Genomic DNA, 18,174 nt, shown 5'->3' on the forward strand with positions numbered 1-18,174 from the left:
AGGGGTTGGGTATTGGATGCCGACACCAATCAGTAAGTAGGCAGACCCCACCCCTAAATAGAAAGAATTTGTACCTAAATGGAGAGCTCCCTATAAAGATTTGAGAGCAGCCAACAAATATCACAGGTTCTATCACCCGTGCAGAACCAGAGAGTTTCTATATACAGTAGGTAGAAGGTTATGGATATTGTAAGGGTGTTGACATCAATTGCCATTGTGTATCTTCCATTCATTGAGGATTAGTGTTGACTAAGGGTCATTTATATATAAATAACCCTAACCCTCGCCCCCCTGCAGCCTGAACCTAAAGCCCAGTTTACACCTAACACTCCCCTCCTGCAGCAATCCTAACTCTCTTCCCCCCACAGCCTAAAGCTAACCCTCCCCGCCACAGCCTAAACCTACCCCTCCCCCCCACACAGCTTCACCTTAACCCTCCCCTTAGTGCCTAACCCCAATACTTACCGTCGGGATGTCAGCGATTGGGATATCAGCGACTAGTGTCAGGATTCTGAGTGCCGACATCCCGACTGCTGGGATCATAACTACTTCCCTAATTAAGTCATCAAACTGTTGCAATCTTTTAACAGGAAGCTCCTAAGACTATTTATCCCAACAGCACTGTGAGCAAAGGGTCATTACAGCTAATAGCCAGCTGCCAGCTGGTCCCTCTGGTTGCCCCCCTCTAAAAGTGGACAACACCTGCAAGAAATGTTTATAGAACATAAGCCTATTTATCAAAGGCAAACCCTCAGATTTATGTTATAATCTGTTATTGCAATGCCTAAATAATAAAGTATTCTCTTTTATGTTTGCTTTGTAGAGCCACTGAGTCACATCGCCCATCTCCGTCTGTGCTGCCATGGCAAAATTAGAGTCAAGACCTCTCCTGAGCGACCCAAACTACCAGAGCCAGGAGTCTTTCCACTCTTTCACCAGCCGCTCCTCCACCGACGGCCCCTCCCAGGGCACTATGGGCAGCGTGGGCAGTGGAGTCGCCAATGACCAGGAGTTTGCAATGAAGAGCGTGGGCACCAGGACTCAGAACAGCCTCAAGCAGAACGACAGCTTCAGAAACGGCTACTCAAACCGATACTCGGGGGAGGAGAAGGCCTACAAGTCGGAGAAAAACTCCATGTACATAAACGGGGAACAGCGCAAGAGCGAAAAGGTTAAAGCTGCGGCATTGATACCTTTCTTAGACCTATTTTACACATTTAAACATTTGATGAAGCCGGCTGAATTATTTACATGTATTTTTTCTATAAAGCTGGGACAGACACGTCCCAGGACACGTCTGTGAATCACGGTACCAGACTGGATGTGTCCCGCAACGAGTGAAAATCTGTGATCGGAATTGAAGACGTGTTATTAGGAGTATACGCTGGCTGTGCTGCAGTTATAAAGAAAACAAATGAGTTATAATTCACATTGGCTTTCAAATGTTCCTATGTGTAATCATTGCTTGTATGATTAATTGCAAAATTTGAACGTTAGCGTGTCACGGAAACGTAAATCAGGTGTCGTCTTTGTTTAGGAATCACCACCTGAACGGTAGAATTGGTAGTAATGCAGCAGAGTGCAGGGATTGAGAGGCCAGGATTTACTTTCAGAAAGGTGACAACAACGGTAGGCCTGGTTCTGACTAGGACGCAGCGGTGATGTCGGACGCAGCGCCAGAGCCGTAAACTAGACTTTTTGGTGCCCTGTGCCAGAAAGAGCATTGGTGCCCACCTGATTTTTCAAAGGGACATAATGCACCCAAAAAAGGGCCATGGCCTCATGGGGAAGGGCCAGGGAAGAGATAGGAGAGGCCAGGAGATGCTGGGGATGAAATAAGAGGAAGCTACAAGCATGTATGATAATAAACAGAAATTTGACAGGCCCAAACAGCGCCCCCTGACCTGTGGTGCCCAGTGCGATGGCACCGGCCGCACTACCCTAGCTACGGATCTGCGCAGCGCAGCAATGTTTTTCATATGTGCAGGCATCTAAGTGGTACTGAGCATGTCTACCGATGGCGTTCATACTGAGACGCAGTACAGATTGGGATGCACGGTCTCTGAAATATATTGGTCGGTCCTGGTTGAAGTAATGGGGAGTTGGCAAATCACAGACACCCAGATGTAGCGTCAGCAGCTTATACTGGAGGCCGTACTTAGACAGAGAAACTGCACTTACCTGTACCTTAGAACGGGTGCAAGTTTTCACGGTGCCACCGACGGCGTGTCCAAAGATTGCGGCAGATGTTATTGCAGCGTGTATAGATACATCTCGGCCCTTGCACATTTGGACACATGGATGCACACCAAGGAAGGGCTTTGGAGAGGCATTAGCAGAAAAATGCAGATGCAACTGCGGCAAAAGGCGTAAGGACGGCTGCAGCCGCGCCCAACTCAGAATCAGGCTCCCTATGTTTGAATGCAGGTGTAATGTCACACCACAACGATGCAGGATCTCTGAGCTTAGATGCAGTGGAGCTTTGGACCATGAGGAGCGTTAGAGGTGTGGGAGATGGTTATGGGACAGAAGTGGCATATATACACCACCATTTGTTTCAATATAATCTTGCTATCATTTTGCACTCCTATGGTCGGTTCTGCTGTCAGACTCTGCTATATAGCCCAGGTAGCACGATACTGCAACACTTCACCTTAAATTATTTTGTTCTTTATTTTTCTACCAAATCACCATATTACAGCTATGAGCCACCATGAGCAATAAAATATTTAAATGATGAGCAGCTGGGACCTCTGATGAGATACAATCTTAGCTGCCAACTAAGATGTCAAAAAATGTCCAGCCTAACCCTGACAGATCAGCAGGAGCTCAACCGCCATCCAATCAGCACTAGCCCAGCAACATGGCTGGTATATTGCTCCTGAAACCAGGTCTTGCCACCAGAAGTAATGGTTTCTTAGGGGGCGTAGCCAGCTGTCAACAACTCTAGTAGGACTATAGAGCGCATTGTTCCACAGGGTAGGGGAATGCCCCCAACTATAGTCCAATATGTCCTAACTGGTTCACTGATAGTCATGGGTGGATAGTCACCTCTAGCAAGGCTATGCTCATGACTGTGCCAAGACCCAGAGATGGAATAATAGCTGGTGATGGGGCACAGGACCCATTGCTACAGAAGAAAGTCATGATAAGAATTATGCCAGGTATAGGCACAGTAGTAGCTTGTAAGCTGCCCCCATTTTCGCAGTAAAAACTGTACAAAGTTCCTAAATTATGTTTAGTTTTGCAACATAAAAGATACACACCAAGCTCCAAACTGGGGACACTCCCATCCCAGGCAATGGCCACTGAGCCTTCACTCCATAGTCTTGCAATTCCCAAACTGGGTGCCGCTGCACCCTGGAGTGTAATTGCAAGGGTGCCACGGGTTGGTGGTTCAGTTCAAATAAAATGATTTTTAGGCCGTGTGAAGGGCAAAAACAGTGATAGCGCAGCCCTGTCAACCACATCCTTAGGGTGACATATAAGCACGATTCGCTTAATTTAATTTTTGCTGAATTTGTCAATAAACTTTTGTCCCGTGGGAATAAATGCTGATACTCTAGGGCGCCGTGATTCCAAAACAGTTTGGGAACCACTGCCATAGTCTGTTTAACATTCAGATTTGGAAATAGAGTGTCCACCCAATGGTTTTTTAGAATGTAAATCTGTACTTGCAGAACAAAATCATTCCCAGACTGGAAACAGCTAAATTTCATCTCTCCCTGATGGTGTTACTGTTAAATTCGGGGTATCTTCATTGCTCGGTTGTCCCTAACAACCGGCATTTAGAGAATGCATGTGAAGCATAGCAACAAAGTTGTATAGTCAATGATTGACTATACAAGGTAGAGGAATCAGTAGCAGAGAGAAAGAAGTGATAATACCACTGTATAGGTCTTTGGTACGTCCTCATCTCGAATACTGTGTTCGGTTCTGGAGGCCATATCTAAAGAAGGATATTAATACATTAGAGACTGTACAAAGAAGGGCAACTAAAATGGTGTAAGGTCTACACCACAAAACGTACCAGGAAAGACTAAAAGGTCTTAATATGTATAGTTTAGAGCAGAGAAGGGATAGGGGGGACATGATAGAAACGTTCAAATATATAAAGGGTGTACAAGGTAAAGAAAGAGAAGTATTAGAACAAGAGGACATTAACTGAAACTGGAGGGTGGTAGGTTCTGGGGAAATTTGTGGAAAAATTACTTCACAGAAAGGGTAGTGGACAAGTGGAATAGCCTCCCATCAGAGGTGGTGGAGGCTAAGACAGTAGAGCAATTTAAACATGCATGGGATAGACATGAGGATATCCTTCAGAAGAAGTAAGGATCAATAAGGGTTGAGGTAACAATATGTTTAAAAATGGGGCAGACTAGATGGGCCAAGTGGTTCTTATCTGCCGTCAAAATTTATGTTTCTATGTTTATTGGTAAAAGACGAATGCCTGTCAAGTTCAACCTGTTGGTTTAATATTAATAAATCAATTTGGCATTTGTTTCTTTTTAACTATGGGCTCTCTAAGTCACAACTAGCTTTCCAAACCTATTCACAGCTAAAGATGGGATTGCCTTTTCTCTAAGCACAGAGAATGGCCTCTCGTCACTTGTGAGGGAAATGTAATAGCCTGTGACTTACAGGTATCGGTCAGATCCCGACGAGTCTGGACGATGTTCTAAAGTAGCAATTATTCAAAAAGCAAAACCTGGTTGGTTGTGCCTTTTATATTATTGCCACATTAGGCAAACTCGCCAGGATCCCGCCAATGCCTCTAAGTCGCAGGTTGTTACATTAACCCTTTTTTCTACAGAAGGCCCAGGATATAATTATTTAAACGGATCCTACAGTATCTTCCCTTAGTCATATCTTGTCATTCACAGGCTTTTTCATAACTCATTTTATTATCCTTATGTAGCCAGGATCTTAACTTGTATGCACTAATTACAAGACTAATATAACTAATGCTTAATTAAACCAGTTGGTTACACAGGATTTTAATGTGTCTGTGCCTTCTCTTTTCACAGAGCAATGAACCTTTGGTAAGACCCTCTGCCTTTAAACCGGTGGTTCCTAAGAATTTTCATTCCATGCAAAACTTATGTCCACCAGGGAACAACGCGGTCACTGAGAACCGAAAGGGCTCTGGTCATGGGAACAGTACCAGCCCAGCTGTCTTGAAGAGCAGTTTGGAGAAGACCAGCCATAATAGGTCTTCCAATCAAGTGGGAGGTCTATCAGATTCTGGTCGTAATTCGCTGACCAGCTTACCAACCTACGGGACTGGCTACAGTCAGCATGTTGGCCCAATGAGTGCGTCAACAAGCCATATAAATCGTATCGGGACTACCTATGTAGAAAAGAATATAGTAGGTTACAATGGAATTTCTACCTCAGATAGTGGACGATCTTCCAGCAAGAGTACTTCCTCTTTCAGTAGACTGAACCATCTCAATGAGACCTTACCTTTCCACTCACCCTCGAGTGATGACATTATACAAGACCTAGAGGATCGACTCTGGGAAAAAGAACAAGAGGTGATACAGATGAAGAGGAACTTGGACAAAAGTGAAGCAGCCATTTTTCAGGTCTTTGAAGAGAAGCAGAAGATCTGGGAGCGTGAAATGGAGGACTTGAGACAGAATTATGCCAACAAGCTTCAGCAAGTGTCGAAGAAAGCGCAGCGAGCTCAGCAGGCTTTACAGCTTCAAATCTTCAAGCTCCAGCAAGAAAAGAAGAAGTTCCAAGATGACGTTGGCCAGTTGCTGCAGGAGAGGGAGGAACTGGAGAAGAAGTGCATGGTCTTCAAAAAGGAGCAGTCTGAGTTCCTCCCAAAGATTGAGGAAACCAAGTGGGAGGTAAGATGATAATTTCCTTCTGTAAACTACACACTGTGTAGGCAGCCATGGACTCGGCTAGATTTATAGTCAGTGAGTCAGCGTGCCTCAAGCCTCAGTAACCCCACTATCATGTAGTGAACTGAATATTGATTGCCTCCACTGCAGGGATAACCATTGATGGTTAGCAACTATTGATGGTTTTTCACCGATTGTTGATGGTTTTGCCATCAATGTCAACGACCTGATGGTTCTTGGCAATTGGTGGCAAAAACACAGTCATTTTTTTTCTTTTATTCTCATCCGGATGTGGTACTTCCTGTCAATCACTCTGCGATGGGTCTGCGTAGTCACTGCGATCGCAGTGGGGTCTTCGTGCACTGCAATTCATACACATGCGCAGAACGCAATCATCGGCTGATTGTGTGCGTAATCGCAGTTGCGATTGGTAGTGAATCACGCCCTAAGTGAGGCCCTACACTGACACACAAAAGGAGACAAGGTTTTAACACATATATAAAAGAGTAGTAAAGGTTATTTGAGAAACATACAATTATATAAACAAAGTAAAAGGATCCAATCACAAGTTCAAAAATACTCAAAATACCAGATTGCTGATCCACACAGGCGTATGAGAGGGCAGCAGGAATGTACTTACGGGGCTTCATAAGAGATGAGAGAAATATTCTCCTTCATCTAGATCAAACTACAAGATTTTGTATGCAGAATTTGGCTTTAAGTGTTTCTGGTTAATAAGTTGCAGGATACAATAATACAACTGGATTGTAAGTGTAAAGATCTGCGAGTGCATTCTTGCTCTTGTCTTATACATTGATACAGACTGTGAAATACGCCGGGCCTGAATCTTTGAGGGACGCAGCAGCGCCATAGCTGCCTCTATTGGCTGTGACTTTATGCAGATACAAAGCATTTACTAGGTGTACATCCCGAATGTGCTAGGACCAGAGGCGGTTCCAGAGGGGGGGATGCAGCGCAGTCAAATAGGGGAAACAGACCAACTGCCATTTCAAATGCTGAAAAACAGAGCCGTATTCAATTTCAGTGGACCCGCGATACTTTTCGCCTACATCGCGTGTTTTGCAGGCGGAAATGTATCGCGCACGTGCCCGCGTAACGCCGTATTCGATTTGAAAGTACGGGAAACTTAAATAAGCAGAAAGTACTGTCAGATTTGGGGAAATCAGCCTGACATCCCCCAAAAGATGCTCTGACATGGGGGTTCTCTATGGTACCCCCCGATTTGGCTTGCTGAAGGTATTTGGTGTTTTTAAACGAGCTCGATAGCTGCTAAATAGCGTTTTTGTGTAAGTGGTGCAGAATAGTATTCAGGAGGTTTTTTTTGCAGAAAATTATCCCAGCAAATTTGGGGTACATGAAAATGGGGGTGAGCCTATTTAAAAGTTGCTAAAGTTACGTTTAAAAAATCGTGAAAAATCCACCTGCCGCAAGCCCCTGCAATGGAAAAAAACACTTGGGGCATACTTGGGGACCCCCCAGAGTCAAGTTCACTAGTTTTTAACTTTGTCCCCCAACATTTTTTTTTTCGCCCCCAAATTCAAAGTGATTTTTTTGGGGTGTTCTTAAGTGTTTTTTTTTTTTATTTTGACACAGTTTACCTTTGGGGGACTATCTGAAGGCTGCAGGGGGGCTCCCGCAACGTTGCACCCCAAAACCCCAATTCTGCACTTTTTTCCGCCTGCTATTCATAGGCGAAACTTTTTAATCTATTACACTGCATTGACTTTCCACCTAGACGGAAAGTCTTTCAAATTGAATACGGCGATACTTTTCCGCCTGGCGAAATGATGTCATCGGCGAAAAGTTTCCGCCAAAAACACACGAGAACGGCTTTTCGCCTCAAACTGAATACGGGCTATAGACGGCCGGGACTCACTGGCAGTCGGTGCGGCTCCCCTGTTTGAGTTTTGGACTGTGCTGCACCCCCACCTCTGGAGCCTGCCACTGGCTAGGACTAATACGTCTAAGGATTGGTGCATCATTAGACGCTACCTTCGGTAGCACCGTTAAAAATTGCATCAGTCCTAAGGAACGTGCAGCTTCTTCATCAGTCTATGGCCTCCTATGTGAGTGCTCCAGTTTGATTGTTCTGTGTGCAAGTCTGATTGTCAGAGAACTGCGCATGTTGGAGGCCATAGACTGATGAAGAAGCTGCACCTCTTCAGGCAAGCTTATTAGATTCCAGAACCTCCCACATAACCTTCATAGCTTCCATATCTAAGTACATCCCCTCTCACAGTACACACACACCCTCACACATCGTCTTCCTCTCACATCCTCCTGACATTTGGCCGACATTCCTGTGTGACTGGATCATGCAGCCAACCAAGAAACTCTGCATTCTGGCTGGACCAAAATGCAATATATAGCACCTATCCTTGTGTATCAATGCCTATTTCCCTATAGATTGTAAGCTTGCGAGCAGGGCCCTCTTACCTATATATCTGTCTGTTATTATCTAGTTTTGTTCTATTAATGGTTACAATTGTAAACGGAATATGCTGCGCTATATAAGAAACTGTTAATAAATAAATAAATAAAATGTTTCCAGGTCTCTATGCTGTAGGCGAGTACTCTCGCAGTGTCCCTAAGCAGTATGAGGGGACGGGGCAGCGTCTGAACGAGTGCTGCAGGTGCCCGGCATAAAAAAATAACTACTACAGTAAACAGCGCAAAATACAACCTGCGCTCACTAATCCCGAAATCCCAGGATTGGAAGTTCCAAGACTGTGGTGGTAATTATTGTATTATTCATTTTCTTTTTTGTGCCTGAATATTATTTGTTTCATTTTTTTAATCCCATAACACGCCCATAGAGCGTAGTATCGCCCTGTCTCCGCCCAGGAACGCCTACTTCATTTTCAATACACTTCTCCCTGCGGACACCTAAAATGATAACCTACGATTCTGCACGAGCGCATGCGCAGCGATACTTAGACGCACGCACAATAGCTAAAAATTGCTCAACCACACCCCCTCACCACCAGCGCGCACCCCTCTGATACAGGCCCAGCCTGTGGTGTGAAATCACTGATAACTTGCTGGAAATTTTCCTTATCTATCACTTTCACAAGTCATCAAAGACAATGATATATGTCATTATATTGTACATAATGTGGCCCTGATTCAGACTTGTACGCTATTTCGGTGTTTTCGCATATGATCAATTGCCACTTCTTGTAATATACGTTGTCTATCTGCTGCTAAACAGTACTCTATGGGGGAGATGTCTCAAACATTCTAAAGAGGGCAAGTGGAGAAGTTGCCATAGCAACCAATCAGCTTCTAGCTATCATTTATACACTGTACTAGATAAATGATATGTAGAAGCTGATTGGTTGCTATTGGCAGCTGTTCCACTTGACCTCATTAGAATATTTGATACACCTCCCCTTATGTCCTTTCTAGTCATGAATATGTACATACACCCATTGGGGAGAGGAATGTTTCCTACACAAATATAATTTATTCAGCATATTAGCAGACAACAAATGGAGATAACAAAGGGCCTCATTCAGCTTGGATCGCACGTCTGTGTTAGCACGCACCCGGTCGATGTTTGCGCTCAGCACATGAGTACATACTGCAGCACGCAGGCGCGAACCGCCCGCTGCGATTGCATACGCAGCGGATATGCAGAGACACGGAGACACTGACAGCATGTGCCATTTAGGGGTGGAGAGGGGGCGTGGTTGAAGAAACGCAGGCGTGCCTGTGCTTTTTAACGCCATTACACGGGGTGTGCATACCGTAATTAAGCCCCAGCGATGGCATATGCAGCCAGAGGTCTAGATGGCGACAGGAGGAATCGCAGTGTGTAAGTCAGGTCAAGCTCAACCACAAGTGTGCGTATGGGTCCGATGTTACTCGATGTTTCCGCTGACTTGCGGATGTATGTAATGGGAAGCGGGAGGCTTTATAGCCTGGTGGGCGTCTTTGTATAGTGCTGCGATCGCAGTGTAATCGCATTAATTTGCATAAATTTGCATTGGCTGTTTACCCACCTCCATCCTTAATATAAGTAAGACTATCACAATTGTGCGGAAAGGAACCAGACCAGAAGTGGCGACACCCAACCAACTTCACACCTAGGGACTGATTCAGAGTCACGCGCAAGTCGGCCACCAGTGCAGTCGCATCGCATGCTTGGAGATACATGCGTATATCCTTGAATCAGGCGTTCAATCTGGAAAAACAGAGCGACAGTAGTGGGGAAACTGCCCAGCAGGGCAGGAAGACTGAGATGGAAAGGGTAGTGACCTGTGTTAATAGCATAGGTGCGAAGATGCTTGATAGGTACAGAGGTCCCCAGTTCCCACCCTGTGTGGTCATTAAAGCGAAATTGCTTACTACACTCTCTATACAATGACTGACCGGTACGTTTGGTAAGTAGGAGTGATCATTTCTTGGGTTACCCTGCTGAGAAGCTCCTGTGCACGTATTAAGCTCATCCTAGTCAGGAGGACTCTGCACTCGTGAAGGATGCTCATTGGGACTACCTGTTGGCCACTACTGCTCTGTAGTCTAGTTTTAACAGTTTAATTCTACCATCAGCACAGACGTCTCATTGCGTTGTCCTATATTACACACATTAGTTACTAACTGTTGTAGTGATGAATAAGAGATGGATCATCTGTCAGGATGTTAACAGGGAATGTTCTGATACTCTCCGATTGATGTTTTTGAAAAAACAAAAACATTTTTCCCATATACACATCCATGACATGACCAGCCAAGTATAGTAAGTGGACCAATATGTTCTAGGGTAGGAGTGGGGAACCTTTTTTCTGCCGAGGGCCATTTGGAAATATATATATAATATTATTTACGGGTGTGGTGCAGGCCACGCCCCCTCCGTGTGATGTCACACGGTGCGGGGCCACAAACGCGGTGATTACAGCAATGCCCGGAGCATCCTGAGGATGTTCCGGGGAGCTGTAAGGGCAGCGGTGTGACCGTCTGAGGCGTCCTAAGGACGCTCCAGGTGGCACTGCTTCATAGATTCTGGCTGCAGGGTACCATGCTAGGCACCCTGCTAGTCAGATGAGGCTAGCAGAAAAAAGATCAGAGGGCCAGACCAAATGATTTTGGGGGCCTTATACACCCCCCCAGGCATGAGGTTCCCCATCCCTGTTCTAGGGTTATTCAGGTCAATGGATGTGTCTGTGATGGTCAACCAACAACACTTTAATTTACAGTGATACAAACAGCTTGAAAACGAAACTTAGACGGTTTGTCCACCTGCTATAAAAATCTATTACAGTGGTTAATGTGATTTATTTATTTATTTTATTTATTTATTAACAGTTTCTTATATAGCGCAGTATATTCCGTTGCGCTTTACAATTGGAAACATTGTTGGAACAAAACAGGGTAATAACAGACAGACATAGAGGTAAGAGGGCCCTGCTTGCAAGCTTACAATCTATAGGGAAATAGGCATTGATACACAAGGATAGGTGCTATATATTGCAATTTGGTCTGGCCAGAATGCAGAGTTTCTTGGTGGGCTGCATGATCCAGTCACACAGGAATGTCGGCAAAATGTCAGGAGTATGTGAAAGAAAGACAATATGTGAGGTTATGTGTGGACTGTGAGAGGGGATGTACTTAGATATGGAAGCTATGAAGGTTATGTGGTCGGTTCTGGAATCTGATAAGCTTGTCTGAAGAGGTGAGTTTTCAGAGAAGCTTGAAGGATTGAAGAGTAGAGGTAAGTCTTATTGTGTGTGGTAAGGCATTCCATAGAGTGGGTGCAGCCCGAAGAAAGTCCTGTAACCGTAAATGGGAGCAAGTAATGCGTGGGGATGAGAGACGCAGATCTTGTGCTGAGCGGAGAGGTCGGGTTGCCAGATATTTTGAGATGAGTGAAGAGATGTATGTTGGTGTAATTCGGTTAATGGCCTTATGTGTAAGTAACAGTATTTTGTATTGAATACGGTAGAAAACCGGCAACCAATGGAGGGACTGACAGAGCGGGGCAGCAGACGATGAACGTTTGGCAAGGAAGATAAGCCTCGCAGCTGCATTCATAATGGATTGTAATGGCGATAGCCTGTTTTTGGGAAGACCAGTAAGGAGACTATTGCAATAATCAATGCGGGAAATAATGAGTGCATGGATTAGAGTTTTTGCAGTGTCTTGTGTGAGATATGGTCGAATTTTGTATATGTTTTTTAGATGTATGTAACATGATTTTGAAATGATTTTGATGTGATGATTTGGGTGTATGGCTGACTTCGTGTCATTAGCCTTTTTGGAAGAAACTGCAGGGAACCTCTTGGATATAAACTCGTTGATAACAAAACACAATAGATTGCAGGAAAGTAAACACCAAGGAAACACATGAAATATTCAAACTCTTGGGGGCAGATTCACTAAGTGTCGGTTTGTCAAAAGCCCCAAGTGATTGGCGTCTTTTACTGATGGATTTAGAATGACAACAGAAATTAAAGCTAAAGCCTGTTTTAGCATTTATTACAGTTTGCGCTTTAAATCCATCGGTTAAAGCCACCGATCATTTGTATCTTTGACAAACCACGGATTAGTAAATCTAGGCCTTGGTAAGAAAACTTTCTGTTTTCCCCGAGTCAAGGAATTTTACACAGTTCTGAAAATAAATGCATTGGATTATTAATCCGTCTACAGGGCATAGCGAGTATAATGTGACCCAACTGTGTTCCGTGTTGCTATACAGTAATGTAAATGCCATTTTAAGTCCTTTCAACAGGAGCTATCACGCAGGGCCGGTGCTAGGGTGCCCCCCTGCAAACTATAAATTTGCACCCTCATATAGTTAGCATTCATGGCTTTCTAACGTAGGAGCAAATTGGTAAGGTGACTGACTGCCAAGTATGAGGTGATAGCTTTGAATCCTAGGCAAGACATCATTTTAAATCAATAAGAATGTAAAGTAGCTTCATATAGTCTCAGCTATAACATTACATTGAAAGATGATAATGCAGTCGGGATCCCGATGGTCTAAATGCCGACCGTCGGCATCCCGACTGTCTAATCCCGGCAAGGTTCTAATGACAGGCGTCGAAATCCCGACGCCTGTCATTTTACCTACACTGGGAGCCCGACGCCCGGCTCCCCGATCGAAGGTAAGCCGGGTGCGGACAGCCGTGGGGGGGGAGGGAGGGTTAGGTTAGGGGCTACCGATCCCATATCGGAGGTGGCCCAGCCGCAGAGGAGATGGGGGAAGGGAGGATATGTAAACAGACGCAGAGAAGTTACAAGAAAGAATGGCCAGCAGAGATGGGAAGGCACCTCTCCAGCCTGGTGCCCCCCTGCAATGCATTACCCTTCTTACTGCATTGCGGCAGCCTTGCCATCATGGTATTATGATTTTCTTACAAGAAAAGGAATGGAATACCAGCGCTAAGACATGTCACTACACTAGGTAATGATGGTAAAATGGACGGTTTCTTAAAAATAATATAAATGTTTAATACAACAATAAAACAATATTCAACATCTAAGAAAGGACATATAACCTCTTCAACAGAAATAAACCAATAGGATAAAAAATAGATCGTACAGGACAAACATACAGGAAACTGTTAAGTCTCAGTATTATTCAGTCTGACTCCTTGGTATTATTAAGACTCATAAGGCAGCATAATGTTACCGGTTTAGGAATAGCAAAGTTCATTCTGTCCTTAGCAGGGTTACCGCAAAGATGTAGGCTGATGTAAATCCTCTGGATGCTGTTTGCTGCTGCCAAAAACTGGTATAAATCAGTCCAGAGTCACAAGTAAGTATCCAAGTGGAGTTAAGAATTGTATGTCCAGATAGCAATCACATAATCGCTCAACGCGTTTCACTGGAAGTATTTGGAGTCCAGCTTCCTCAGGAGCATATATGGACATACCTTTTTACTGATTTCCTTACAAGGCTTGTGATATAGTACAGTCAATCTACAGAATTGTATCTTAGGATAGAAGTTACATTGAATTTTTGAACTTCTTTATCTATATTTATCCACCGACCATGAACATACTTTGCCTATGATCTTGCTTCATCCTGAAAACCTATTCATCTACGTTTCTCTTTGCAGGTATGTCAGAAAGCTGGTGAGATATCTCTTCTCAAGCAGCAGTTGAAAGATTCCCAGGCAGACATTGCTCAGAAACTAAATGAGATAGTTGGCCTTAGAACACAGTTGAAAGAAGCCAAGTCCTTACTGAGGGAGAAGGAGGAGCAGATCGCCTCCATCAAAGATTCATACAGCTCAAAGAGCGTCAGCCTGGAGATCTGCGAGAGCGAGATGCAGAGGAAGCAAATTGAAGCTCAACAAATGAAGGAGAAGCTTGGCCAATGCGAGCAGGAGATAGCAGGCTTGAAGGAGGCCTTGTCCAACCTGGGTCAGAACCCATACACTGTAGAACTCAATGAGAAACTGAGGGACAGCCTGGCTTACGAGAGTGACGAGGCCAAGATGAAACGCCAAAACGAGGACAATGTGGTGACCCTGAAGAAAGATATAGAGAAGCTCCAGTTGGACTTAGCTCTAGAGAAGCAAGAAAGGGACCAGCAGGTGTTGGACTTTGAGGAAGAAAGACGCACATGGCAAGAGGAAAAGGAGAAGGTGATAAAATATCAGAAGCAGCTGCAGCTTAATTACGTGGAGATGTATCAAAAAAACCAACAACTGGAGCAGAGGATGATTGAGATAACCTCAAAGGTCACAACTTCCCCAGCAGAAGATAAGAAGTCTTGGACACCATCCAGGTTGGAGAGGATAGAGTCCACCGAAATATAAGGACAGTTGTCTAAGCGTACACAGATAGTCTTTCACTGTGCATGTCCTATCTACTCCGGCCCATGGTCATAAGGTGAAAAGACCCCATAGAGTTCTGAAAGGACCTTTGAATATAATAATCCCGTGGTAGACCCTTCAGTACTCAGAAGGCGTCCTAGCAGAAGAACGAGTGCTTGCTGTAATCTAACTGCAGATGAAAATTTATGGTATACGGTCTGTTATGCTGCAAGTGATGCTATATGTCTGTTTTCCCCTACATCTGCACCTCCCTCTGCCTGCAGGACCAAGAGTGTATTACATAGTTATAATGTATTGCCGGTTCCAGTGCAGTCCAAGGGGAGGTGCAGTCCTGTGACTATTACTGGTCCTTAATCCTTTAGGACTCTCCAAGAAAAGGTCAAAGTGACTTGGAAATTGAGTTATTTTAGCCATATTGGCTAGCAATGGATGTTCTGCTGTGCAGTGAAATCTAGCGATCTACCTATTATAAACTTCCCACAGTTCTAGTCACTGTTTACTGTGAATTATCCCAACATTTTAGAGGGATGGTAGAACATGTATTTTATATTAACTAATAGGGATTTCCAATAGTAGAAGGTAACAATATATTTGCCAATACACACTACCATTTACACATGCTCTCTATTGACTGTTCGGTAAAACACCAGTCCTCATATAACTGCTGCAACGAAGCAGTAGTATAATGTTACATTTTTGCATTGAGTTCAATGCTGATGTCATAAAATGATACAGTGAACATCTGGGAAAGTCTTATTTTAAAATCTGGCCAAGAATGTTTCAGCAGAGGAGACATCTGGTATTGCACCTTCCAATCTTGATTGATTCTACTCAGTAGAATTTTGTGGACACCATGTGCCCGATGTACATAATTTCTCACCCACTCTGGCGTACTGAAGCTCCCTCTACTAGGGATGTCTATCGATCATTGATGGTTAGCAACCATCAATGGTTAACCATCAATGGTTGATGGTTTACCATTGATGGCAGAGATCCAGTGATTCTCCACCATCAATGGCAGAGAGCACGGCAATGGTTTTTTTTTTGTCCTCCCTGGCCTGGGACGCGGAGCATAGCTCTGCCCCCCAATGTGACCCGTGAAGCCCCACAGTCAACTGTGACTGCTCTGTTGCCCTTTGAATAAGAGAGCAGGGGTGACCATCAGTGGGCAAGAGCCAACCATGGTTCCCCTTCAGGGGTTTCATACCATCAATGCTAACCTCCATTGGTACCATTAATGGTAACCATCAATGGTTTACCTACAGATCGCCATCCCTACCCTCTACTGAGTAGACTGTGGCGGCTGTTACCGTAACAAATAGCAAGCAGCCTAAATTGATAGCCAATCACATCCTTTGCCTGATCACTAGAGGGAGCTTCAGTAAGCCAGAAGAGGTCAGATATTGTCTGCATTCCCAGGTAGCACCTGCGCCTACTGCTACCATGGTAGTTCTATCCCTGAATCTAGTGTACACTAATCACATTCCCACATCACTAATGCTTGGTACATTGGTCAAGTATATGTATGATTGTGAAAAGTCATTGGAAACGTTAGGAGAATATGAAGAAGTCGTGTGTTGCCGCTGCACTCTCTGGGCTTGATTCTGAGTCCCACGCAGCAGCGTCTATTGGTAGACGCCCATCTGTGAGCAGGGCCAGCGCTAGGCTTTGCTGCGCCCAGCGCCGTCCTGTGTTGCCGCCCCTTCCCTCCTCCGCTCCCTCCCACTGAAGCTATATAATGACTATAGCGGCGGGAGAAAGGGTGGGCATTTCCAGCGCCCGCCGGTTACAAATGCGCTCTGGGCGACGGCCCGGTTTGCCCGGGCCTAGAGCTGCTACTGTCTGTGAGTATATGCAAATGCCACTACAAACTCTTTCCCTTATGTAGATCCTTTCAGCTGAATGTCCAAGGACTGAGACCCCCACTTTCAGCATCCGTGCACGCTGTAATTCCGATTGGCGAGCCTTTATACGCCACCATCGGTCACACCATGGAAAGTGCTCCAGCCCAATAGCAGTTAAAGTGTCTTCATCTGACCATTCCCTCCTATGTTTGCAGCTGTGTGTCTGCGTCACGCCCACGACACTCCCATGACACACTCAGTGAACGGACCATTCTTCTCCACCGCCCAGGAACGCCCGTCAGTTTCCCACCCTATTTCTGAAAACCGTCTGTCCCGATTACAATGGCGCCTTTGTGCGCACAACTCTGTGTAACACATGCGCCATAGAAGTCTTCAGAAATGTTTGCGCTTGCGCAGTTGCAAACCGCTCAACTGCATGAAAATTGGCGTTGCGAGCGGGTTGCGTGCGACTCAGAATCAGGCAATCTTCAATAATACAACATTAATACAATGTTCAGAGAGTACTTTAAGAGAATTACAATATTTAACATAATTACTACAAGAACAATTACTAAGAGAATATGCAGGGAGAACAACAATAGTTACAGTGTATCCATGGACTCATTAGATGTACTAAGCCTTGGAGAAAGATAAAGTGGACGGAGATAAAATACCATCCATTCAGCTCCTAACTGTCACTTTTCAAACACAGCCTGTAAAGTGACAGGATCTGATTGATTGCTATTTTATTTCTGTGCACTTTATCTCTCTCCAAGGCTTAGTATATAAGCCCGTAAGAGAAAGCATTGTTAAGGGTTTGGTAAATCTTCTATAAATTAAAATAATAGGAGGTATGTACTATTGATGTTTTTGACGTTGGGCATGAAGTGATTGCTCACAACAAAATCAATTAGCAAAAGCAATGTGAAAGATTAATATATACGACATTCTAACATTGAAAGTAAAGGGGGGGGGGGGGGTTTGCAGCTGAGATTTTTTTATCAGATATTTTAGCTGTTTAGAGTGCTTGTGCCACCTACTGTTCACAAATGAGGCAGCCATTTTGGCCCTGCACTAATATAAGTTAGGATGTAATCTTATGCTGCATACACACGTAAAGATTTTCTGTCCAACCATCCAACTAGTTGATTGCTTGGAATGAAAATCTGGTAAGGTATGGGAGTAACTGATGATCAGCAATTTGCTCCTAAATGCCAGAAAACAGATGAAAATGGTCGGTCAGACAAGTTTGTTAAATGTTTGATCTAAACAATTTGTTCAAACAACAGTTTTTGTCCATTTTCCGGCGTTTGGGAGCAAATTGCTGATCATCAGTTACTCCCATACCTTACCAGATTTTCATTCCAACCAATCAACTAGTTGGATGGTTGGACAGAAAATCTTTACGTGTCTACCCAGCCTTACATGGAACCAGCGTCTCTTGTAAATGTCCAGGGCCTCAATGCTTTCGTGGTTCTTGGAGAACCATCAGGACGTGTCTCCATGCATATTAGATCAGCCCACAAATTGCTGCCTTGCCTCAGTGTAGACAAGGGGATCTCTTGAAATTTACCAGAAGTGCCAAGAACAAAAGGACTGTACCGTAAGAAGAACCTTGAAGTTATGTATGAAGAACATAAATTATACTTGGCAAATGTCTTCCTGGCTT

The 18,174-nt window shown here is 44.4% G+C and overlaps 1 protein-coding gene across 1 annotated transcript; it reads left to right on the plus strand.

The window, feature by feature from the left end:
* The first annotated feature begins 862 nt into the window (after window positions 1-862).
* On the plus strand, window positions 863-14,761 carry LZTS3 (leucine zipper tumor suppressor family member 3). The gene is made up of 3 exons (XM_088448924.1): window positions 863-1,171; window positions 5,028-5,858; window positions 13,939-14,761. The coding sequence occupies exons 1-3, from the start codon at window positions 863-865 to the stop codon at window positions 14,641-14,643; spliced, it is 1,845 nt and encodes a 614-aa protein (XP_088305050.1). The 3' UTR covers window positions 14,644-14,761.
* The last annotated feature ends 3,413 nt before the right edge of the window (window positions 14,762-18,174 follow it).

Source organism: Taudactylus pleione, unplaced genomic scaffold, assembly GCF_031769625.1.
Source record: "Taudactylus pleione unplaced genomic scaffold, aTauple2 ptg000472l, whole genome shotgun sequence".
Taxonomy (NCBI): Eukaryota; Metazoa; Chordata; class Amphibia; order Anura; family Myobatrachidae; genus Taudactylus; species Taudactylus pleione.